Here is a 21502-nt window from a genome sequence, read left to right on the forward strand (position 1 = left end):
CTAAAGAGCCGCATGCGGCTCCAGAGCCGCGGGTTGCCGACCCCTGGTTATAGAGCGTCGCTTTTCGATTTTCTCCCAATGACCTCGAACGCACCACACTTCTTTAGCCCACAGCGCGTTGTGATTGGTGGAGAGAGGGCTGACAAAAACAGCTTACGCCATATTTCAGTAGAACGACAAGAGCTTGAGACGTGTAAAAAAATGCTTAAATAGTAAGTGTCGGCTCATTTTACTCACTTTCTGCTACGGCTTTGATTACATGCGCTCCTCTAAATCGTCAGGCGGCTTCTCTTAAGACAAGGCGGCGATGAGAGCCGCTTACGTGGCTGTCTTCGCGCCGCTTATCTCGCTAGCATGTCGGCTGTGCTCTTTAACGCGGAGGCTCCTGAACACACCATGTTTGTTTTTATAGACACCAAGATGGCGCCAATGGATGCTGTTGAAGACGCGTCCTCGGTCGACGCCAAGGTACCGGGTACCAGCACCGCCGGCCCGCCGCGAAGCCCACCGTGCTCCAGCGAGAGGGACGCCCAGGTGAGGGACGTCCAAGCCGCCCTTCAGTCCCAGCTGGGGCCCTACGAGCGGCTGCTGACTTACCTGCAGTCGGTGCTGGTGTGGGAGAGACCCTTCCAGTGTGTGCTGCTCTACCTGCTGCTCAACGCGCTCTTCTGGTGAGTGTCAACGATCGAAGAGAAGACCAAAACCTAGGAAAACAGATGAAATAGGTTTTAAAGATACTTTATATCAGTGGTTCTCAAATGGGGCCCTGGGGGTACTTGAAGGTCTGCCAAGGGGTACGTGGGATTTTTAAAAAATATTCTAAACATATTAACAATTCAAAAATCCTTTATAAATATATTTATTCAATCAATCAATCAATGTTTACTTATATAGCCCTAAATCACTGGTGTCTCAAAGGGCTGCACAAACCACCACGACATCCTCGGTAGGCCCACATAAGGGCAAGGAAAACTCACACCCAGTGGGACATCGGTGACAATAATGACCCAGTGGGACGTCGGTGACAATGATGACTATGAGAACCTTAGAGAGGAGGAAAGCAATGGATGTCGAGCGGGTCCAACATGATACTGTGAAAGTTCAATCCACAATGGATCCAACACAGTCGCGAGAGTCCAGTCCAAAGCGGATCCAACACAGCAGCGAGAGTCCCGTTCACAGCGGAGCCAGCAGGAAACCATCCCAAGCGGAGGCGGATCAGCAGCGCAGAGATGTCCCCAGCCGATACACAGGCAAGCAGTACATGGCCACCGGATCGGACTGGACCCCCTCCACAAGGGAGAGTGGGACATAGAAGAAAAAGAAAAGAAACGGCAGATCAACTGGTCTAAAAAGGGAGTCTATTTAAAGGCTAGAGTATACAAATGAGTTTTAAGGTGAGACTTAAATGCTTCTACTGAGGTGGCATCTCGAACTGTTACCGGGAGGGTATTCCAGAGTACTGGAGCCCGAACGGAAAACGCTCTATAGCCCGCAGACTTTTTTTGGGCTTTGGGAATCACTATTGAATAATACTTCAACAAAATATGAATGGAAGTTCATAAACTGTGAAAAGAAATGCAACAATGCAATATTCAGTGTTGTTGTTGTAAGCACAATACCAATGGGAGCAATTTGCAATATGCGCAACCGCATTTTTCAAATTTAATGTCAAATCAAATTAAATGTTTTTCGGATTCATCACTATATAGCAGTGATTCTCAACCTTTTTTCAGTGATGGACCCCCTGTGAACTTTTTTTTTTAAATTCAAGTACCCCCTAATCAGAGCAAAGCATTTTTGGTTGAAAAAAAGAGATAATCTTTAACATCAATATTTATGGAACATGTCACCAAAAAAATCTAGCTGTCAATGTTGTAAGCACAATACTAAGCCATGGAAAACAATACCAATGGCGCGTGATTTGCAAAATGCGCAAACGCATTTTGCAAGTTTAATGTCAAATCAAATGTTTATTGGATTCATCACTATACAGTGTACATCCACGACTAAACTATTGACTAAACTACTAACAAGTGTGGATTCAGGCCGGGAGGCCTATTTCAAGTTCCAGGCAACCCTACATTATTATATTTTATAGATAGTAAACCAAGTTGTGGTAGCAGTTTAGTCAGTAGTTCTGTCGTGGATGTACACTGTATAGCAGTGGTTCTCAAATGGGGGTACGCATACTCCTGGAGGTACTTGAAGGTCTGCCAAGGGGTACGTGAGATTTTTTTTTAATATTCTAAAAATAGCAACAATTCAAAAATCCTTTATAAATATATTTATTGAATAATACTTCAACAAAATATGAATGGAAGTTCATAAACTGTGAAAAAGAAATGCACCAATGCAATATTCAGTGTTGTTGTTGTAAGCACAATACCAATGGGAGCAATTTGCAATATGCGCAACCGCATTTTTCAAATTTAATGTCAAATCAAATTAAATGTTTTTCGGACTCATCACTATAAAGCAGTGGTTCTCAACCTTTTTTCAGTGATGGACCCCCTGTGAACTTTTTTTTTTAATTCAAGTACCCACTAATCAGAGCAAAGCATTTTTGGTTGAAAAAAGGAGATAAAGAAGTAAAATACAGCACTATGTCATCAGTTTCTGATTCATTAAAATGTATAACAGTGCAAAAATATTGCTCATTTGTAGTGGTCTTTCTTGAACTATTTGGGGAAAAAAAGATAAAGATAACTAAAAACTTGTTGAAAAATAAACAAGTGATTCAATTGTAAATAAAGATTTCTACACATAGAAGTAATCATCAACTTAAAGTGCCCTCTTTGGGGATTGTAATAGAGATCCATCTGGATTCATCAACTTAATTCTAAACATTTCTTCACAAGAAAAGAAATCTTTAACCTCAATATTTATGGAACATGTCACCAAACAAATCTAGCTGTCAATGTCGTAAGCACAATACCAAGCCAGGGAAAACAATACCAATGGCGCGCAATTTGCAAATTTAATGTCAAATCAAATCAAATGTTTATTGGATTCATCACTATACAGTGTACATCCACGACTAAACTACTGACTAAACTACTAACAAGTGTGGATTCAGGCCGGGTGGCCTATTTCAAGTTCCAGGCGCCTATCTCAGCTACAATCGGGTGGAAGGCGGTGTACACCCTGGACAAGTCGCCACCTCATCGCAGGGCCAACACAGATAGACGGACAACATTCACAATCACATTCACACACTAGGGCCAATTTAGTGTTGCCAATCAACCTATCCCCAGGTGCATGTCTTTGGAAGTGGGAGGAAGCCGGAGTACCCAGAGGGAACCCACGCATTTACGGGGAGAACATGCAAACTCCACACAGAAAGATCCTGAGCCTGAGATTGAACCCAGGACTGCAGGACTTTCGTATTGTGAGGCAGACGCACTAACCCCTCTGCCACCGTAAAGCCCTGAGGACATAGTGATAAATGATAAATGGGTTGTACTTTTATAGCGCTTTTCTACCTTCAAGGTACTCAAAGCGCTTTGACACTACTTCCACATTTACCCATTCACACACTGATGGAGGGAGCTGCCATGCAAGGCGCTAACCAGCACCCATCAGGAGCAGGGGTGAAGTGTCTTGCTCAGGACACAGCGGACGTGACGAGATTGGTACTAGGTAGGGATTGAACCAGGGACCCTCGGGTTGCGCACGGCCACACCGTCCCCTGTATTTTCTATATATTTTTTTGCTCTGATTAGGGGGTACTTAAGTTAAAAAAAATGTTCACAGGGGGTACATCACTGAAAAAAGGTTGAGAACCACTGATATACGCTACTGTACTTGGTGTCATTACAGTGAATGTTAGGTGTTGATCCACCAATGGCGTTTGTTTACATATTGTTGCCGGTGAACTACGGTGTGTAGTAAAGCCTGTTTAGCTATTCCTCGTCCTGCAGGTAGGGTAATTGTAAGAAACTTACTTTATTTGTCGCCATGGAGGCGAGGATTAGTGATTGAGAAGACGCAGAAACACTGCCGACTGGGGCTGGCTAGCTAGTTAGCTATGTATTAAAGCATAACTTATAATTTCACCTTTATTGTTAGTTTTTAAGGGGGCGGTATTTTCAGAGGCGGTATAGTACCGGATATGATTCATTAGTATCGCGGTACTATACTAATACCGGTATACTGTAAAACCCAAGTAAGCATTATGCCAAAGAATCTCTTAATTAAATAACCAAACACGGTGTTACTGTTCAAACTGTAATGTTGCAGTGGCCAATACATATTAAATATACATGTTAATAAATAAAACCTACGTCTTGTTTTTAATATATATTTAGTCCTGCCACGCTACTGTATGTTAATGTTGGTCATGATGGTGTTTTGTGAGGTGGTACTTGGTGAAAAAAGTTTGAGAAAGACTGCTCGAGATAACAGACAAGCTTTTCTTGTTTTAATCTATAATCTATGCAAAAACGATAGTCAAAGATCTTCTCTATCGGCAGTGTGCAAAAGGCAGCTATTTTAATCGCCCGCGGCACATTCTTAAGATAATTTTTTAAAATTAAACAAGATTTGAATCAAAAAAGAACAAAGATTGATACGAATACTATTGATAATCCTTCTTCTGTAAACACAGTACCGCACATTGGTTTAGGCCTTTTTCTCCTGCCCCCCTTTTTTTTAAGCAACAATTTGCTTTTTTTCTGCGCAAGACCGTAAAACTTAAGTAAACGACAAATAAGAGCGCAAAAATACATATTTATTTTGACTTGGACAAACTTTCTGGATCCGCAAGGATCATTTTTAAAGGCAGTAAAAACCCATTTTAGTGTGCATTCCTGTAATATTCCATTGTTTTAAATACTTTGTATCATTTTATTTGCAATTTTTCTGTTGTTGCATCATGCGCTGTGCTTGTTTTGATTGTACGATGTGAATTTTAACCATGTGATGCACTTTCTGAGCTCTCTCTGTGTAAGTGCAAATAAAATGTACTTACTTGCAAGGGAAATTGTTTGATACACAGTAGCTCAATTGTAAAATGATGAAAGTCTGCTGCCACTCTTCAGGCGCACATCAAAACCATGTAGTTGCAGTATATTCCAATAAGTCCACTGAGCAAAAACATGAAAAGAAGGGGGAAACATTAAAGAAGATAGAACTGAGGAAACCTGCTATTACCTCAGAAAAAAATGTAAAAGGTCAACCGAAAATGAGCAAAGTAAATAATAAAATACATGATTGCACCATGCATAGACAAACAAAAACAAAACAATAAACAGATTGTTACTTACAAGACAAAGCTCAAGTAGAGTACATATAACTTCTCAGCATATTTTGCCTTGGAGCTCCCTGGCTTGCAAATTGCTTTTAGCCTTTATTTATTGGCCTGTTGCTCACTAAGAATCAAATAAAAAAATAGAAAACACATCAAAAAGATGTTATTTTTAAAATATATATATATAGACATTGTAATGCTTGTCAATACAATCCAGACCTACTGTATGCTAATTCAAAAGATGCATGCAGTGCCACTGCCCTGCCCCCGGTCTGATCACAATCTGGTGCTTTTAACGCCACAATGTGTTCCTGCTGTGAGGAGGCAGCCTGTCTCAACAAAAGCAGTGCGGGGACGGAACCAGGAAGCATGTCTCGCCCTGCCGGACTGTTTTGAGACCGCAGACCGGGACGTGTTGTGTAAACCTCACGGGACAGACATTGACATGAATTGATTAACGTGGAGCCCGACTTAAACAAGTTGAAAAACTTATTCGGGTGTTACCATTTAGTGGTCAATTGTAAGGAATATGTACTGAACTGTGCAGTCTACTAATAAAAGTATCAATCAATCAATCAATCAAAAAAAAGACAGCAATTTCTGCGAGGACTCTCATCATAACCCCTACAAAAACTGTCCACTGTCAGTCACCCCAATAACAATACCTGGATCACCAGCCAGGTAAAGGTGCTGCTGATTAAAAAGAAGCTCGCCTTCAGATCTGTTGATCTGGACGAGTGGAGGAGCTTAAAGTTCAGCTGCGAGAAGGGAAAGATGTCTGCAGAAGGCCAAACTGCAGCACTTAAAGGCCTACTGAAAACCACTACTACCGACCACGCAGTCTGATAGTTTATATATCAATGATGAAATATTAACATTGCAACACATGCCAATACGGTCGGTTTAGTTTACTAAATTGCAATTTTAAATTTGGCGCGGAAGTATCATGCTAATACGTCGCGGTATGATGACGCGTGTGCGTGACGTCACGCATTGTAGTTGATATTTTGTTCCAGCACCGTTCACAGCTATAAGTCTGTTTTCATCGCATAATTCCACAGTATTATGGACATCTGTGTTGCTGAATCTTTTGCAATTTGTTCAATGAATAATGGAGAGGTCAAAGAAGAAAGCTGTAGGTGGGAAGCGGTGTATTGCGGCCGCCTTTAGCAACACAAACACAGCCGGTGTTTCATTGTTTACATTCCCGAAAGATGACGGTGAAGCTTTACTAGGGAACAGAGCGGTCAAGCGAACATGGTTGGATTGGACCACACGCACAAAGTACAGTGTATTTATGCAGCGATCATTTCGAAAAGGTCGTATTTCCAAGGGTAGAGATGGGCATCGCCACCACCAGTCGACTGGTGCTGAAGACAGGTGTGGGGCCGACCTTCAGGTTGTACATTTACGACCATATAATCTCACTAAAACACTAGTGAAGTGAATTATATTTATATAGCGCTTTTCTCTAGTGACTCAAAGCGCTTTACATAGTGAAACCCAATATCTAAGTTACATTTAAACCAGTGTGGGTGGCACTGGGAGCAGGTGGGTAAAGTGTCTTGCCCAAAGACACAACGGCAGTGACCAGGATGGCGGAAGCGGGAATCGAACCTGCAACCCTCAAGTTGCTGGCACGGCCGCTCTACCAACCGAGCTACGCGACCCCATCACTAGTAAGACAATAAGCGGATAAGGGATTTTCCAGAATTATCCTAGTAAATTTGTCTAATAAAATCTGAATCGCTCCCACTGTATAGTCGTTTTTTGTTGTTGTTTTTTCTAGTCCTCCACTCTCACTTTCCTCATCCACGACTCTTTCATCCTCGCTCAAATTAATAGGGAAATCGTCGCTTTCTCGGTCCGAATCGCTTTTGCTGCTGGTGGCCATGATTGTAAACAATGTTCAGATGTGAGGAGCTCCACAACCCGTGACGTCACGCGCATATCGTCTGCTACTTCCGGTACAGGCAAGGCTTTTTTTATCAGCACCAAAAGTTGCAAACTTTATCGTGGATGTTCTCTACTAAATCCTTTCAGCAAAAATATGGCAATATCGCGAAATGATCAAGTATGACACATAGAATGGACCTGCTATCCCCGTTTAAATAAGAAAATCTCATTTCAGTAGGCCTTTAAGATGTGTGGAAGGGCAAGAAAACCATCAAGGGCTTCAATAACAAAGCCAAACTGCTGGAGGAGGGTGTAGATACAGCCAACAAACTGGACTTGTTTTTCAATAGATTGAGCAATGCGCTCCTTACTGGCCCTATCCCCCACTGTTTGGTTGTCAATAGATTTAGGAATGCACCCCTTAGTGGCCCTCCCCCCACTACTATTGTCCTCACACCTCACCTGGCAATCAGTTGCCTGCCACTGTTGTTTCTAATCCCCCCACTTCTACCCCTGCTGAGAAGCGGGGACATCTGGAGAGAGTCAACTCCCCCCAAGTCAGCAGGCCCTGACCGAGTCAACCCCCATAGGTCCTGAAGACTTTTGCTGCTCAGATGACCGAGATCCTGCACTCGACAAACTGATCCGGAAAGCGGGCCTAACTATTTGCACGCAGTTGGATGCGTTTGTGTCAGGGAGGGACAGGACTGGACAAACTGCTGGCCATCATGGACAACCCTGCCCACCCACTCCACCAGACAATTGAGGGACAGCAGAGCTCATACTCCAACAGCTTCGTTCCGCACTCCATCCAGCTCTATAATCACTCGCCACACAGCCATAGATGATATTTGTCTATTACAATAACCGTATTATAAGTCGCACTGGCCGAAAATGCATAATAAAGAAGGAAAAAAAAACATATTTACGTCGCACTGGAGTATAAGTCGCATTTTAGGGGGAAATTTATTTGATAAAATCCAACACCAAGAATAGACATTTGAAAGGCAATTTAAAATAAAAGTGAACAACAGGCTGAATAAGTGTACGTTTTATGAGGCATAAAACCAACTAAGAAGGTGCCTGGTATGTTAACGTAACATATTATGGTAAGAGTCATTCAAATAACTATAACATATAGAGATGGGGTCGGGAACATTTTTGGCTGAGAGCCATGAAAGCCAAATATTTCAAAATGTATTTCTGTGAGAGCCATATCATACTTTTTTTTTTTTAACACTGAATACAATTAAATGAGTGCATTTTTAAGTAAGACCAACATTTTTAGAGCACAATAAGTCTATTTTCTTTTTAGTAACATTTTTATTCTAAAGCTAAACGATAATAAACATAATAATTCTTACCATTAATGTGAGTTCTTGAACAGGTGTGATAGAAAATGGATGGTTTGATTAAAATGCATGAAAATGTTTTATAATTTGAATGTTATTTTTAACACTGTGATTACCAGCGGAATTTTTCATTACTTATCGTGTTAAGCAATGTCAGCTAATATTTATATGAGAGCCAGGTGCAGTCATCAAAAGAGCCACATCTGGCTCTGGAGCCATAGGTTCCCTACCCCTGATATAGAGCATGCTATACGTTTACCAAACAATCTGTCACTCCTAATCGATAAATCGGATGAAATATTCTTCCTCCATGTCGCTTCTAAACAACTCTGCCAACTCCAAATGTATGCGCCCCCATATATTACAGTATATGTAACAGGTGCAGCAAAACATAGAGAGTACCGTATTTTTCGGACTATAAGTCGCAGTTTTTTGGGGGGAGTTGACTCTCTCAAAATGTCCCCGCTTCTCAGCGGGTGTAGAGGTGGGGGGATGAGAAACAACAGTGGCAGGCAACAGTGAAGGAGACTGGTTTGGTCGCCAGGTGAGGTGTGAGGACTATAGTAGTGGGGGGAGGGCCACTAAGGGGTGCATTCCTAAATCTATTGACAACCAAACAGTGGGGGGTAGGGCCAGTAAGGAGCGCATTGCTCAATCTATTGAAAAACAAGTCCAGTTTGTTGGCTCTATCTACACCCTCATCCAGCAGTTTGGCTTTGTTATTGAAGCCCTTGATGGTTTTCATGACCTTCCACACACCTTAAAGGCCTACTGAAATGAGATTTTCTTATTTAAACGGGGATAGCAGGTCCATTCTATGTGTCATACTTGATCATTTCGCGATATTGCCATATTTTTGCTGCATATTTCACTACGTCCATCTTGTAATCTGCAGTACATGATTTCCTTTTCGGTGCCATTTTTGTTCAGCCCTGAAATGATCCATTATAATATATACGGCAGTAGCATGTAGCATACCGCAGTTAGCATTCCATGACCCACAATGCACTTCTGCCATGACCCGCCCACGCTAAATTCTTATTGGTTGACGTGTGTGTGACGATTGCTGACATTTTCTTCGTCTCTTCTGCAAATGAGATAAATAATATTATTTGATATTTTACGGTAATGTGTTAATAATTCCACACATAAGTCGCTCCGGGGTATAAGTGGCACCCCCGGCCAAACTATGAAAAAAAACTGCGTCTTACAGTCCGAAAAATACGGTACTCTCTATTTTTTGCTGCACCTGTTACATATACTGTAATATTGTACATCGTAATTGGGATTTGTTATATATTATATATATTGTATACAAATGATATACTTGTATATATGATATGTAAATGTTACATATGTTATATTTTATATTGCTATTATGGTACATTTTTAGTCTACTTTATAACTTTTGTTTTCTCTTTTTGTGCACTTGTGTGCATTAATCTTTCCATCCTTTGTTACGGAGTTACTGTGCAATAATTTTCCTTGTGGATCAATAAAGATTGTCTAAGTCTAAATTCCCCCAGATTACAGATTTACACGTGGGAGTGTGGCCAATATCACTATCACATACATGACATCATGATTACTTAATTGGCGATTATGCGTGTAATGCAAATATAAAACAAAAATGTATCGTTAGAATAAACATTTGTTCTTCTATCGTTTTGCTCCATTTTTCAATTGTTTGCCAAGTATGTACCGGTAAACAGTTCTTTGAATTACATGGGTTGTTTTTATAGCTTAATGCTAATGTTTAATAGACCAGCTCACAGCCCGGGTAACTAGGGCTGGGCGATATATCACGGGTTTGTCTCTGCGATAAAGAAAATTACTGTTGTAATATTCGAGTATACGTTCTCACGCAGTTGCTTTTAGCTGCAGGCATTACACGCCAAGCTTTTTTTCACTCTTTCTTGTCTCCTTCTCACAGAGACGTAAAACAAGGGCACCTTCTTACATACGTCACATACTGTTGCGTCATACAGCCTTGCTGAGCAGAGAGGTAGCGACATGGGTAACGTTAGCTGTGATGCTAGCAGAGCGGTGTGAGTGGTAATACGAGAGAGAGAAGGTGCAAATCTGGTAACAAATGAAGGAACAAATAATTCCTTAAAGGGGAACATTATCACAATTTCAAAAGGGTTGAAAACAATAAAAATCAGTTCCCAGTGGCTTGTTTTATTTTTCGAAGTTTTTTTCAAAATTTTACACCTCCCGGAATATCCCTAAAAAAAGCTTTAAAGTTCTTGATTTTCCCTATTTGCGACGCGACTGTCCATTTCCCTGTGACGTCATACAGTGCTGCCAATACAAACATGGCGGTTACCACAGCAAGTTATAGCGACATTAGCTCGGATTCAAACTCTGATTTCAGCGGCTTAAGCGATTCAACAGATTACGCATGTATTGAAACAGATGGTCGGAGTATGGAGGCAGATAGCGAAAACGAAATTGAAGAACAAATTAAAGCTATTGAGCGAATATCTATTGACGCTTTTCAGCCATAGCGTGGGTGTACCTAATGAAGTGGCCCATAGCATGACTGCCTTATTAGCATCGCCGGTAAAATGTGCGGACCAAACGATCAGGACTTTCGCATCTTGTGACACTGGAGCAACTTAAATCTGTCGATTGGTAAGTGTTTGTTTCGCGTTAAATGTGGGTATCTAGTTTCAAATGTACATACAGCTAGCGTAAATAGCATGTTAGCATCGATTAGCGTATCATGTTAGCATCGATTAGCAGGCAGTCACGCCGCGACCAAATATGTCTGATTAGCACATAAGTCAACAACATCAACAAAATCACCTTTGTGATTTCGTTGCAAATGCATCTGCAGGTTTTCTTACATCTCTGTGCCATGTCTGTCTTAGCATCGCCGGTCAAATGTGCAGACACTCTGGCACATTCAATGGGGGTCTGGCGGCAGATTTCTTGCCAGTGGTGCAACTTGAATTCCTCCCTGTTAGTGTTGTTTCACCCTCCGACAACACACCGACGAGGCATGATGTCTCCAAGGTTCCAAAAAATAGTCGAAATAACGGAAAATAACAGAGCTGAGACCCGCCGTTTGTAATGTGAAAATGAAAATGGCGGGTGTGTTACCTCGGTGACGTCACGTTCTGACGTCATCGCTAAAAGACCGATAAACAGAAAGGCGTTTAATTTGCCAAAATTCACCCATTTAGAGTTCGGAAATCGGTTGAAAAAATACATGGTCTTTTTTCTGCAACATCAAGGTATATATTGACGCTTGCATAGGTTTGGTGATAATGTTCCCCTTTAAGAATTTGGCTTGGCTACAAGCGGGAAGATGTCGAACAAGTATGCGGCAAAAGCGTCGCTACAAAAAAAACACCTACTGCTAATTTGTAGCATCATTTGAAAAGTCACCCGCTAGGGAGTGAAGAGTGCTTGAAACTCCGCATGTCAACATTTCCGTTCGTGCCACACCCACGAAATGCCCAAGCAACCATTTCCACAGCAACACCATATGAAAAAAATTAGTCAACAACAGAAGGAGATAACGTCCGCAAGAACCTACCACATAGCAAAAGACATAAGCCATTTGATTTCCTATTATGCAGCTCATTTTTATTTGACAGTTATTGAAAAATCTTCTGTGACATCATGCACAAATGTGCACTTTATTTGTTTTGAACTCTTGTAGTGGCGTTCTGTACAAAAAGTGCACTTTAATTTAGTGTTGTTTTGATTTGTCGTCTTAGTGACATCATGCACAAAAGTACACTAATAGCTTGTTTTAAAATGTCTCTGACAATCTCGCACTTTCTGTTTTGGAAATGACAAATGTTTGTGCCACTGCTTAATGAATAGTTTTGGTAAATTGACTTAATTGCGGTTTCCCTCTCTGCATTAAAGTTTAAAATTAGCATATGTTAATGCAGTATGAAGAAGAATGTTTTAATGTAGACACAGAATCATCATACTGCTGTGATTTTATGTATCAAGTGTTCATTCTAGGCTAAGGCAAAATTACGAGATATATATAGTGTATCGTGACATGGCTTAAAGATATCGAGATATTAATAAAAGGCCATATCGCCCGGCCATACGGGTAACTAATGCCTGCCAACGAGTTCCAAAATGAATTACATGTAGGATAAAACACTGCTTTGTCACGTACCAATAACACAAATCTAAATGTGGCATGTCGGCTAAGTTGCGTGTTTTGAAAAGAAAGACAATATAGTAGTTATTTGTATTTTTTTGTTTTGTCCATCCAATCTTTTCCACATTTCTAACCCCAATTAAAGGCCCAATTATGCCAACACATTCTTTTATCAGAATAATCTCTGCAACTTTAGTATAAAGTGGTTTAGTAGTTTTGCATTACTGCGAGCTCGGACCACAATAACTCACACAGTGTTAAATTAATTCCCCTTCAGACGAAAGACTTGTGTGATTGTTTCTCTTGGCCGGCTAACACACGCAGGGGTCAGATGGCTGCCTTATATAACGGATTTATTATGGTTTTCTATTCATTGAGAACAATTGCCGTATTCTGCTGCAGGTTCTTTGCGCTGACATCGCTACGGCTGTTGTTCCTGCTGGCTTCCGGTCTCGCTCTGCTGGTCTGTGTCGACACCTGGAGGAACAAGATCTGGCCCAAGCTTCGAGGTGCTCATGTGCTATTTTATACGTCCGTGTTTTGTCTTACTTCTATTTTGACTGGCCTTTCTCACCGCAAGTATTTTATCAGACAAGATAAGCCACCAGTTGGCAGGCCCACGCCCTGGACTGTACGAGGGATTTGTGTTTCACCTCCCGCGGTTAATCACTCGCTTCTAAACTTGCCTCTTGTCGCGAAGCAGACGCCCCCCCAATGATTAATCAGGCCTATTTTTGGATAGGAGATAAATGCAATCTACAACTGTCTCCAATATGCTTTTGACTTTGAATCCACCCCACCAAAAAAGACTGAGCAGATGGCTTGTTGGCTAACATTCTTTTCTCTCCTCCTCACAGCTAAAAGCGCGGATGAATTCGAAAGCGAAAGGTTGGTGTGCGACTCCCCTTTTTTGAAATTGTATTCATTTTGGAAAGAAGCCTTATTAATATTATTATTATGCAGCTTACATGGTATACGTTTGTGTAGCTGGGGCCTGGTGCAGCCCGGCGTACTCAGCGTGCCGGAGCTGTGCCACCACGTCGCCGAGGCCTGGGTCAGCGGGTTGGTTCTCGCATCCAGCGCCTTGCAGTTCAAGCGACGCAACCCCGGCAAGGTGAGGATGACAACAGCGTAGCTGAATCAGTAAAAGAATGTACGGTTCTACCTCGGGATTGGCACTTGTGTTGACTTTTAAAGGCCTACTGAAATGAGATTTTCTCATTTAAACGGGGATAGCAGGTCCATTCTATGTGTCATACTTGATCATTTCGCGATATGCCATATTTTTGCTGAAATGATTTAGTAGAGAACATCGACGATAAAGTTTGCAACTTTTGGTCGCTAATAAAAAAGCCTTGCCTTGTAGCAGACTGTGTGCGTGTGACATCACGGGTTGTAGGGCTCCTCACATCCTCACATTGTTTATAATCATAGCCTCCAGCAGCAAGAGCTATTCAGGCCGAGAAAGGGAAGATTTCCCCATTATTTTGAGCGAGGATGAAACATTTGTGGATGAGGAAAGTTAGAGTGAAGAACTAACCATCCATCCATCCATCCATCCATCATCTTCCGCTTATCCGAGGTCGGGTCGCGGGGGCAACAGCCTAAGCAGGGAAACCCAGACTTCCCTCTCCTCAGCCACTTCGTCTAGCTCTTCCCGGGGGATCCCGAGGCGTTCCCAGGCCAGCCGGGAGACATAGTCTTCCCAACGTGTCCTGGGTCTTCCCCGTGGCCTCCTACCGGTTGGACGTGCCCTAAACACCTCCCTAGGGAAGCGTTCGGGTGGCATCCTAACCAGATGATCGAACCACCTCATCTGGCTCCTCTCGATGTGAAGGAGCAGCGGCTTTACTTTGAGTTCCTCCCGGATGGCAGAGCTTCTCACCCTATCTCTAAGGGAGAGCCCCGCCACACGGCGGAGGAAACTCATTTCGGCCGCTTGTACCCGTGATCTTATCCTTTCGGTCATGACCCAAAGCTCATGACCATAGGTGAGGATGGGAACGTAGATCGACCGGTAAATTGAGAGCTTTGCCTTCCGGCTCAGCTCCTTCTTCACCACAACGGATCGGTACAATGTCCGCATTACTGAAGACGCCGCACCGATACGCCTGTCGATCTCACGATCCACTCTTCCCCCACTCGTGAACAAGACTCCTAGGTACTTGAACTCCTCCACTTGGGGCAGGGTCTCCTCCCCAACCCGGAGATGGCATTCCACCCTTTTCCGGGCGAGAACCATGGACACGGACTTGGAGGTGCTGATTCTCATTCCGGTCGCTTCACACTCTGCTGCGAACCGATCCAGCGAGAGCTGAAGATCCCGGTCAGATGAAGCCATCAGGACCATATCATCTGCAAAAAGCAGAGACCTAATCCCGTGGTCACCAAACCGGAACCCCTCAACGCCTTGACTGCGCCTAGAAATTCTGTCCATAAAAGTTATGAACAGAATCGGTGACAAAGGACAGCCTTGGCGGAGTCCAACCCTCTTACTGCCGGCAATGCGGACCAAGCTCTGGCACTGACGAGGGACACGGTCGAATGCCTTCTCCAAGTCCACAAAGCATATGTAGACTGGTTGGGCAAACTCCCATACACCCTCAATAACCCTGCCGAGAGTATAGAGCTGGTCCACAGTTCCACAACCAGGACGAAAACCACACTGTTCCTCCTGAATCCGAGGTTCGACTATCCGGCGTAGCCTCCTCTCCAGTACACCTGAATAAACCTTACCGGGAAGGCTGAGGAGTGTGATCCCACGATAGTTGGAACCACCACCCCGGTCTGCCAATCCAGAGGTACCGCCCCCGATGTCCACGCGATGCTATGCTGCAGAAGAACTAACAAAAAAAGAAAATGCGACGGCTCCAGGCCAATTTGTTGGCATTGAAAATTGCAACATTAGCTTTGCTGCGTCTACCCTCAGTGCTGCTGGAGGAATGGCCAAGTTTTAGAGCTAGAGAGGGTTTAGCAATAAGAAAATGTAATATTACGTTAATAACTAGAATTATCACCGTTATTAATCTAGATATTGTTAAATGTGCTCAAAAAGTACTCATACACACACTGAAATCTTTGTGATTTTTTAAATTACTAAAATGGTGCTTTTCGTCTTTTTTTTGGGACGTTCTCGGCTTAGTATTTTATCTGTGTTAATGGCTAAACTTTTATTGTTTTAAATATTGGTTGGTTCTTAAGCACTTTAGAATTTATTTAAATTAAATTTGCATTGCAAATAAAATGTATTATTATTTCTACTCTAGGTTGTCCTATACTGTTTTCAGCGGTCCTTGAACGCACCATTAACCCACACCTCTCTTGTATTTCTCAGATCAATCATTCTGTGCCATGACAAAAAAACTTATAGGTTCAATAGCAATTAAGCTAGCCAGCTACTGCAAGTCAGTCTGTATGTTTCTCAAAGTTCCGTTATCATTCAGTGTTTGAATCATTTTGATCTAATGTGAGTTTTACTGCAGTTATCATTAATACGTCCCTAGTTAGAGACTGTTAAGTCTGCACCTGAATGTCACATGCAACCCAGGTACTGTAACATGGGACCATTGGATTTTATGTGAATCGGTGCACGGTAGGACCGGCAAAATTTGGTCGACGTCAAAAAAGTACCGGATTCGGCGCCCATCCCTAATTATCGGTCATATACTACCCTTGGTATCGACACCACCAATTTATGGATGGATCCTCCTCCCTACCTCCGTCTTATGTGTCGTGTACGGACAATGCCGACACCAACAGTTACTTTTTCCTCTCTCCATCTTTTATTAATCTACTGTAACACGTTGAGCCTCGTGCTCCAGTGATAATGTACTATAGATACTAAGTAGTGCAGTTTTATTTGCTGTCATGAAGATAGGTGATTATTGTCCGCATATGTGTCTCCACACTGTATGGGGACACATAATTAGCTGCTCGCCGCTTGTCAGCCAGAGCGGATCGACATTAAATGCATGTTTTTTCACAAAAATCATACGATTTTTGACTAATTAATCAGCACATCTCTAGAAGTAAGTCGTGTTTTGGCCATTTTCGGTTACGTATTGCTTGTAAGTTATGACAATTTTGGGTATAATTTATTTCAGATTTTTAAATGTTTTGTTGTGCATGTTTTCAATTTTTTAGTGCAGGTTTGGGCACGGTTTTAAAAATTACCTTTGGTACCGTTTTAATATGAGTTGGGAAATTATGTTAGATGTAAATATAAACAGAATTCAATGATTTGCAAATCATTTTCAACCCATATTCAGCTGAATATGCTACAGAGACAACATATTAGATGTTGAAACTGATAAACATTTTTTTTCTTTGCAAATAATCATTAACTTTAGAATTTGACGCCAGCAACACGTGACAAAGTTGGGAAAGGTGGAAATAAATACTGATAAGGTTGAGGAATGCTCATCAAACACTTATTTGGAACATCCCACAGGTGTGCAAGCTAATTGGGAACAGGTGGGTGCCATGATTGGGTATAAAAACAGCTTTCCAAAAAATGCTCAGTCTTTCACAAGAAAGGATGGGGCGAGGTACACCCCTTTGTCCAAAACTGCGTGAGCAAATAGTCAAACAGTTTAAGAACAATGTTTCTCAAAGTGCAATTGCAAGAAATTTTGGGATTTCAACATCTATGGTCCATAATATCATCAAAAGGTTCAGAGAATCTGGAGAAGTCACTCCACGTAAGCGGCATGGCCGGAAACCAACATTGAATGACCGTGACCTTCGATCCCTCAGACGGCACTATATCAAAAACCGACATCAATCTCTATAGGATATCACCACATGGTCTCAGGAACACTTCAGAAAACCACCGTCACTAAATACAGTTCATCATTACATCTGTAAGTGCAAGTTAAAGCTCTGCTATGCAAAGTGAAAGCCATTTATCAACAACATCCAGAAACGCAGCTGGCTTCTCTGGGCCCGAGATCATCTAAGATGGACTGATACAAAGTGGAAAAGTGATATGTGGTCTGACGAGTCCACATTTCAAATTGTTTTTGGAAATATTCGACATTGTGTCATCCGGACCAAAGGGGAAGCGAACAATCCAGACGCAAAGTTCAAAAGCCAGCATCTGTGATGGTATGGGGGTGCATTAGTGCCCAAGGCATGTGTAACTTAAACATCTGTGCGGCATCATTAATGCTGAAAGGTACATACAGTTTTGGAAGAACATACGCTGCCAAGCCCCTGCTTATTTCAGCAAGACAATGCCAAGCCACATTCATTACGTGTTACAACAGCGTGGCTTCGTAAAAAAAAAGTGCGGGTACTTTCCAGGGCCGCCTGCAGTCCAGACCCGTCTCCCATCGAAAATGTGTGGCACATTATGAAGCGTAAAATACGACAGCAGAGACCCCGGATTGTTGAACGACTGAAGCTCTACATAAAACAAGAATGGGAAAGAATTCCACTTTCAAAGCTTCAACAATTAGTTTTTTCAGTTCCCAAACGTTTATTGAGTGTTGTTAAAAGAAAAGGTGATGTAACACAGTGGTGAACATGCCCTTTCCCAACTACTTTGGCATGTGTTGCAGCCATTAAATTTTAAGTTATTATTTGCAAAAAAAAAAAAAAGTATGAGTTTGAACATCAAATATCTTGTCTTTGTTCTGCATTATATTGAATATGGGTTGAAAAGGATTTGCAAATCATTGTATTCTGTTTGTATTTACATCTAACACAATTTCCCAACTCATGTGAAAACGGGGTTTGTAGTATCGGCTAAAACAATACCCATACCTACCCAGCCTGCAGCATTGTTACTAGATAAGGCCGTGAAGGAAGTACCGTGTGAATTTGGGACAAATTTGATTGTGCAGGTGTATCTAATCTTGTGTGTGTGCTTTGCAGTTTTGCATCCTGACCTGCAGCCTCTTTTCCTGTTTGGCCACGACGGGACGCTACATTCCCGGATTGGTGCTCTCCTACTTAACCGGTGAGTTCCACCGGCTTCCCATCCAGCGCAGGTCCGCCTGACCGGTCCTATAAAAAATTCACAGGGATGTTGAAATGTGATCTGTTGGGTTGCTGAGGTGAATAAAGCAGGCGTGGGGCCAAATAGGTCAGACGTGGGTAATGAGCCCATTAAGTGTTTGTAGAAGATGTCTTCCCTGATAATTCTTGACTTTCTTCTTGGAAGTGTTGGCAATGCTGCTGGCCCCTCTGGTGGCCTACCACAGGCTGTTTCAGCGTGTGCTCGTGAAGCTGGACCCGGTCCTGCAGCGGCTGGACTTCAGCGGTCACGGGTATATGATGTCAAAGCCCTTGGACAACCAGTGTAAGTCGTCAAAAGCAATGTTGACGTCATAACAAATGAAGCTTTCCGCCCTCATTGTCATTTCATGGTCTATGCAGTCCTGCGCTTGCCTCTGCATAGCGTCCTCTCGAGGGAAGGCAGTGACAGTGAGGAGGAGCTGGCGGAATTCTGTCCAAAGGTCAGTCTGCATCCAGAGCATCTCAGTTTACGTACAGTACAGCAGTGGTCCCCAACCACCGGGCCGCGGCCCGATTGGTACCGGGCCGCAGAAGAATTTTTTATTGATTTTTCTTTTAAAAAATATATATATATATGTGTGTGTGTATATATATATATATATATATATATATATATATATATATTTTATTTTTATTAATTCAACATAAAAAACACAATATACACTTACAATTAGTGCACCAACCACAAAAACCTCCCTTTTTCATGACAAAAACCTCCCTTTTCCATGACAAAGAAAAAAAAATATATATATATATATTATTATAAATGTCTAATGATGATGACAATGAGAGATTTTTAATCACTGCTATGCTGAAATTATAATATTGATACTGTTGTTGATAATATTCATTTTTGTTTCACTCCTTTTGGTTTGTTCTGTGTCGTGTTTGTGTCTCCTCTCAATTGCTCTGTTTATTCTAGTTCTGAGTGATACTGGGTCAGGTTCCGTTTTGGAATTGGATTGCATCGTTATGGTATTGCTGTGTATTAGTTTGACTAAAAAATAAATAAATAAAAATCGATTTAAAAAAAATGCTTCCTGTCACTTCCAAAGACATGCACCTGGGGATAGGTTGATTGGCAACACTAAATTGGCCCTAGTGTGTGAATGTTGTCTGTCTGTGTTGGCCCTGCGATGAGGTGGCGACTTGTCCAGGGTGTACCCCGCCTTCCGCCCGACTGTAGCTGAGATAGGCGCCAGCGCCCCCTGCGACGCCAAAAAAGGGAATAAGCGGTAGGAAATGGATGGATGGCTGGAAAATCGATTCTGAATCGCACAACTTGAGAATCGCGAGTCAAATTCAAATCGATTTTTTCCCCACACCCCTAATCAATACGGTATTTTTTTCCCTAATTTTGTTGCAATCATGTGCTTTAAGTGTTACATCCTAGTCACTGCCGTTGTGTCCTTGGGCAAGACACTTTACCCACCTGCTCCCAGTGCCACCCACACTGGTTTGAATGTAAAAATTAGATATTGGGCTTCACTCTGTAAAGCGCTTTGAGTCACTAGAGAAAAGCGCTATATAAATATAATTCACTTCACTTCACTTCACAAGTAACGGTTAAAACATTAATTGCAAATTGATAAAATTACAACTTAATTAGATTTTTAAAAAAGCCTCAAAATTAGCCAATTAAAGGTATTGCGATGTGTTTAAAAATAGTACTATCAAACGATTAAAAAAAAAAAGTCAGATTAATCCGAGCATTGCACGCCTGAGGATAACAATATCCATCCATTTTCTACCGCTTATTCCCTTTGGGGGCGCTGGTGCCTATCTCAGCTAAAACCAGGCGGAAGGCGGGGTACACCCTGGACAAGTCGCCAACTCATCGCAGGGCCAACACAGATAGACAGACAACATTCACACACTAGGGCCAATTTTAGTGTTGCCAATCAACCTATCCCCAGGTGCATGTCTTTGGAAGTGGGAGGAAGCCGGAGTACCCGGAGGGAACCCACGCATTCACGGGGAGAACATGCAAACTCCACACAGAAAGATCCCGAGCCTGGGATTGAACCCTGACTACTCAGGACCTTCGTATTGTGAGGCAGACACACTAACCCCTCTGCCACCGGATAACAATATCTGGCCAAAATGTATTGCAGATGAGTAATGATTATTGGGACGGCGTGGCGTAGTGGGAGAGTGGCCGTGCGCAACCCGAGGGTCACTGGTTCAAATCCCACCTAGAACCAACCTTGTCACGTCCGTTGTGTCCTGAGCAAGACACTTCACCCTTGCTCCTGATGGGTGCTGGTTGGCGCCTTGCATGGCAGCTCCCTCCATCAGTGTGTGAATGTGTGTGTGAATGGGTAAATGTGGAAGTAGTGTCAAAGCGCTTTGAGTACCTTGAAGGTAGAAAAGCGCTATAAAAGTACAACCCATTTATTGTGCTGGATTCATCCGCATTCATTTGACTGCCCAAGTTAAAGTGAGATCCCAAAGCTTGTATTGCCATCCTGAAGATATTTTATTTGGCTGTTTCTCTGTTCTGTTCTTCTAGTTTGACGACATTGTAATCACGAAGGAACTTGCTCTGACCGACTCGGAGCACTCCGATGCTGAAATTTCCTACACTGACAACGGAACATTTAACCTATCCAGAGGCCCCACGCCGCTGACAGAGGGCTCTGAAGGTGAGTTTTCGCTTGTGCTCATTTTAGTGCGGTTTTATTGATGGTCTCTCCCTTTTTTTGTTCAGATCTGGACCGACACAGCGACGCCGAGGAGTCTTTCGCTCAGGATCTCACCGATTTCCCCTCCATTAACCCCGACGCCACCCTGATGGACGACGACGACGACACCAGCATCGGTCTGCCTAGCCACCGTGCCTCCGTG

The 21502-nt window shown here is 42.5% G+C and overlaps 1 protein-coding gene across 2 annotated transcripts in view; it reads left to right on the forward strand.

The window, feature by feature from the left end:
• Positions 1-74: 74 nt before the first annotated feature.
• retreg3 (reticulophagy regulator family member 3) overlaps positions 75-21502 on the forward strand; it is a 23354-nt gene continuing 1926 nt past the window's right edge. Inside the window, exons 1-10 of one of the 2 annotated variants that reach the window (XM_061905365.1) lie at positions 75-212; positions 413-671; positions 13037-13143; positions 13492-13522; positions 13598-13748; positions 18512-18596; positions 18801-18938; positions 19016-19095; positions 21168-21300; positions 21366-21502. The exon at positions 21366-21502 is cut by the window's right edge and continues 1926 nt beyond it. In XM_061905365.1, the coding sequence (XP_061761349.1) occupies positions 421-671; positions 13037-13143; positions 13492-13522; positions 13598-13748; positions 18512-18596; positions 18801-18938; positions 19016-19095; positions 21168-21300; positions 21366-21502 (1113 nt within the window). In that variant the 5' untranslated portion in view covers positions 75-212; positions 413-420. The remainder of the gene's footprint in view (positions 213-412; positions 672-13036; positions 13144-13491; positions 13523-13597; positions 13749-18511; positions 18597-18800; positions 18939-19015; positions 19096-21167; positions 21301-21365) is intronic. The other variant, XM_061905367.1, reaches the window with a different exon arrangement.

This window comes from Nerophis ophidion, linkage group LG07 (genome assembly GCF_033978795.1).
Source record: "Nerophis ophidion isolate RoL-2023_Sa linkage group LG07, RoL_Noph_v1.0, whole genome shotgun sequence".
In the NCBI taxonomy this organism is placed as follows: domain Eukaryota; kingdom Metazoa; phylum Chordata; class Actinopteri; order Syngnathiformes; family Syngnathidae; genus Nerophis; species Nerophis ophidion.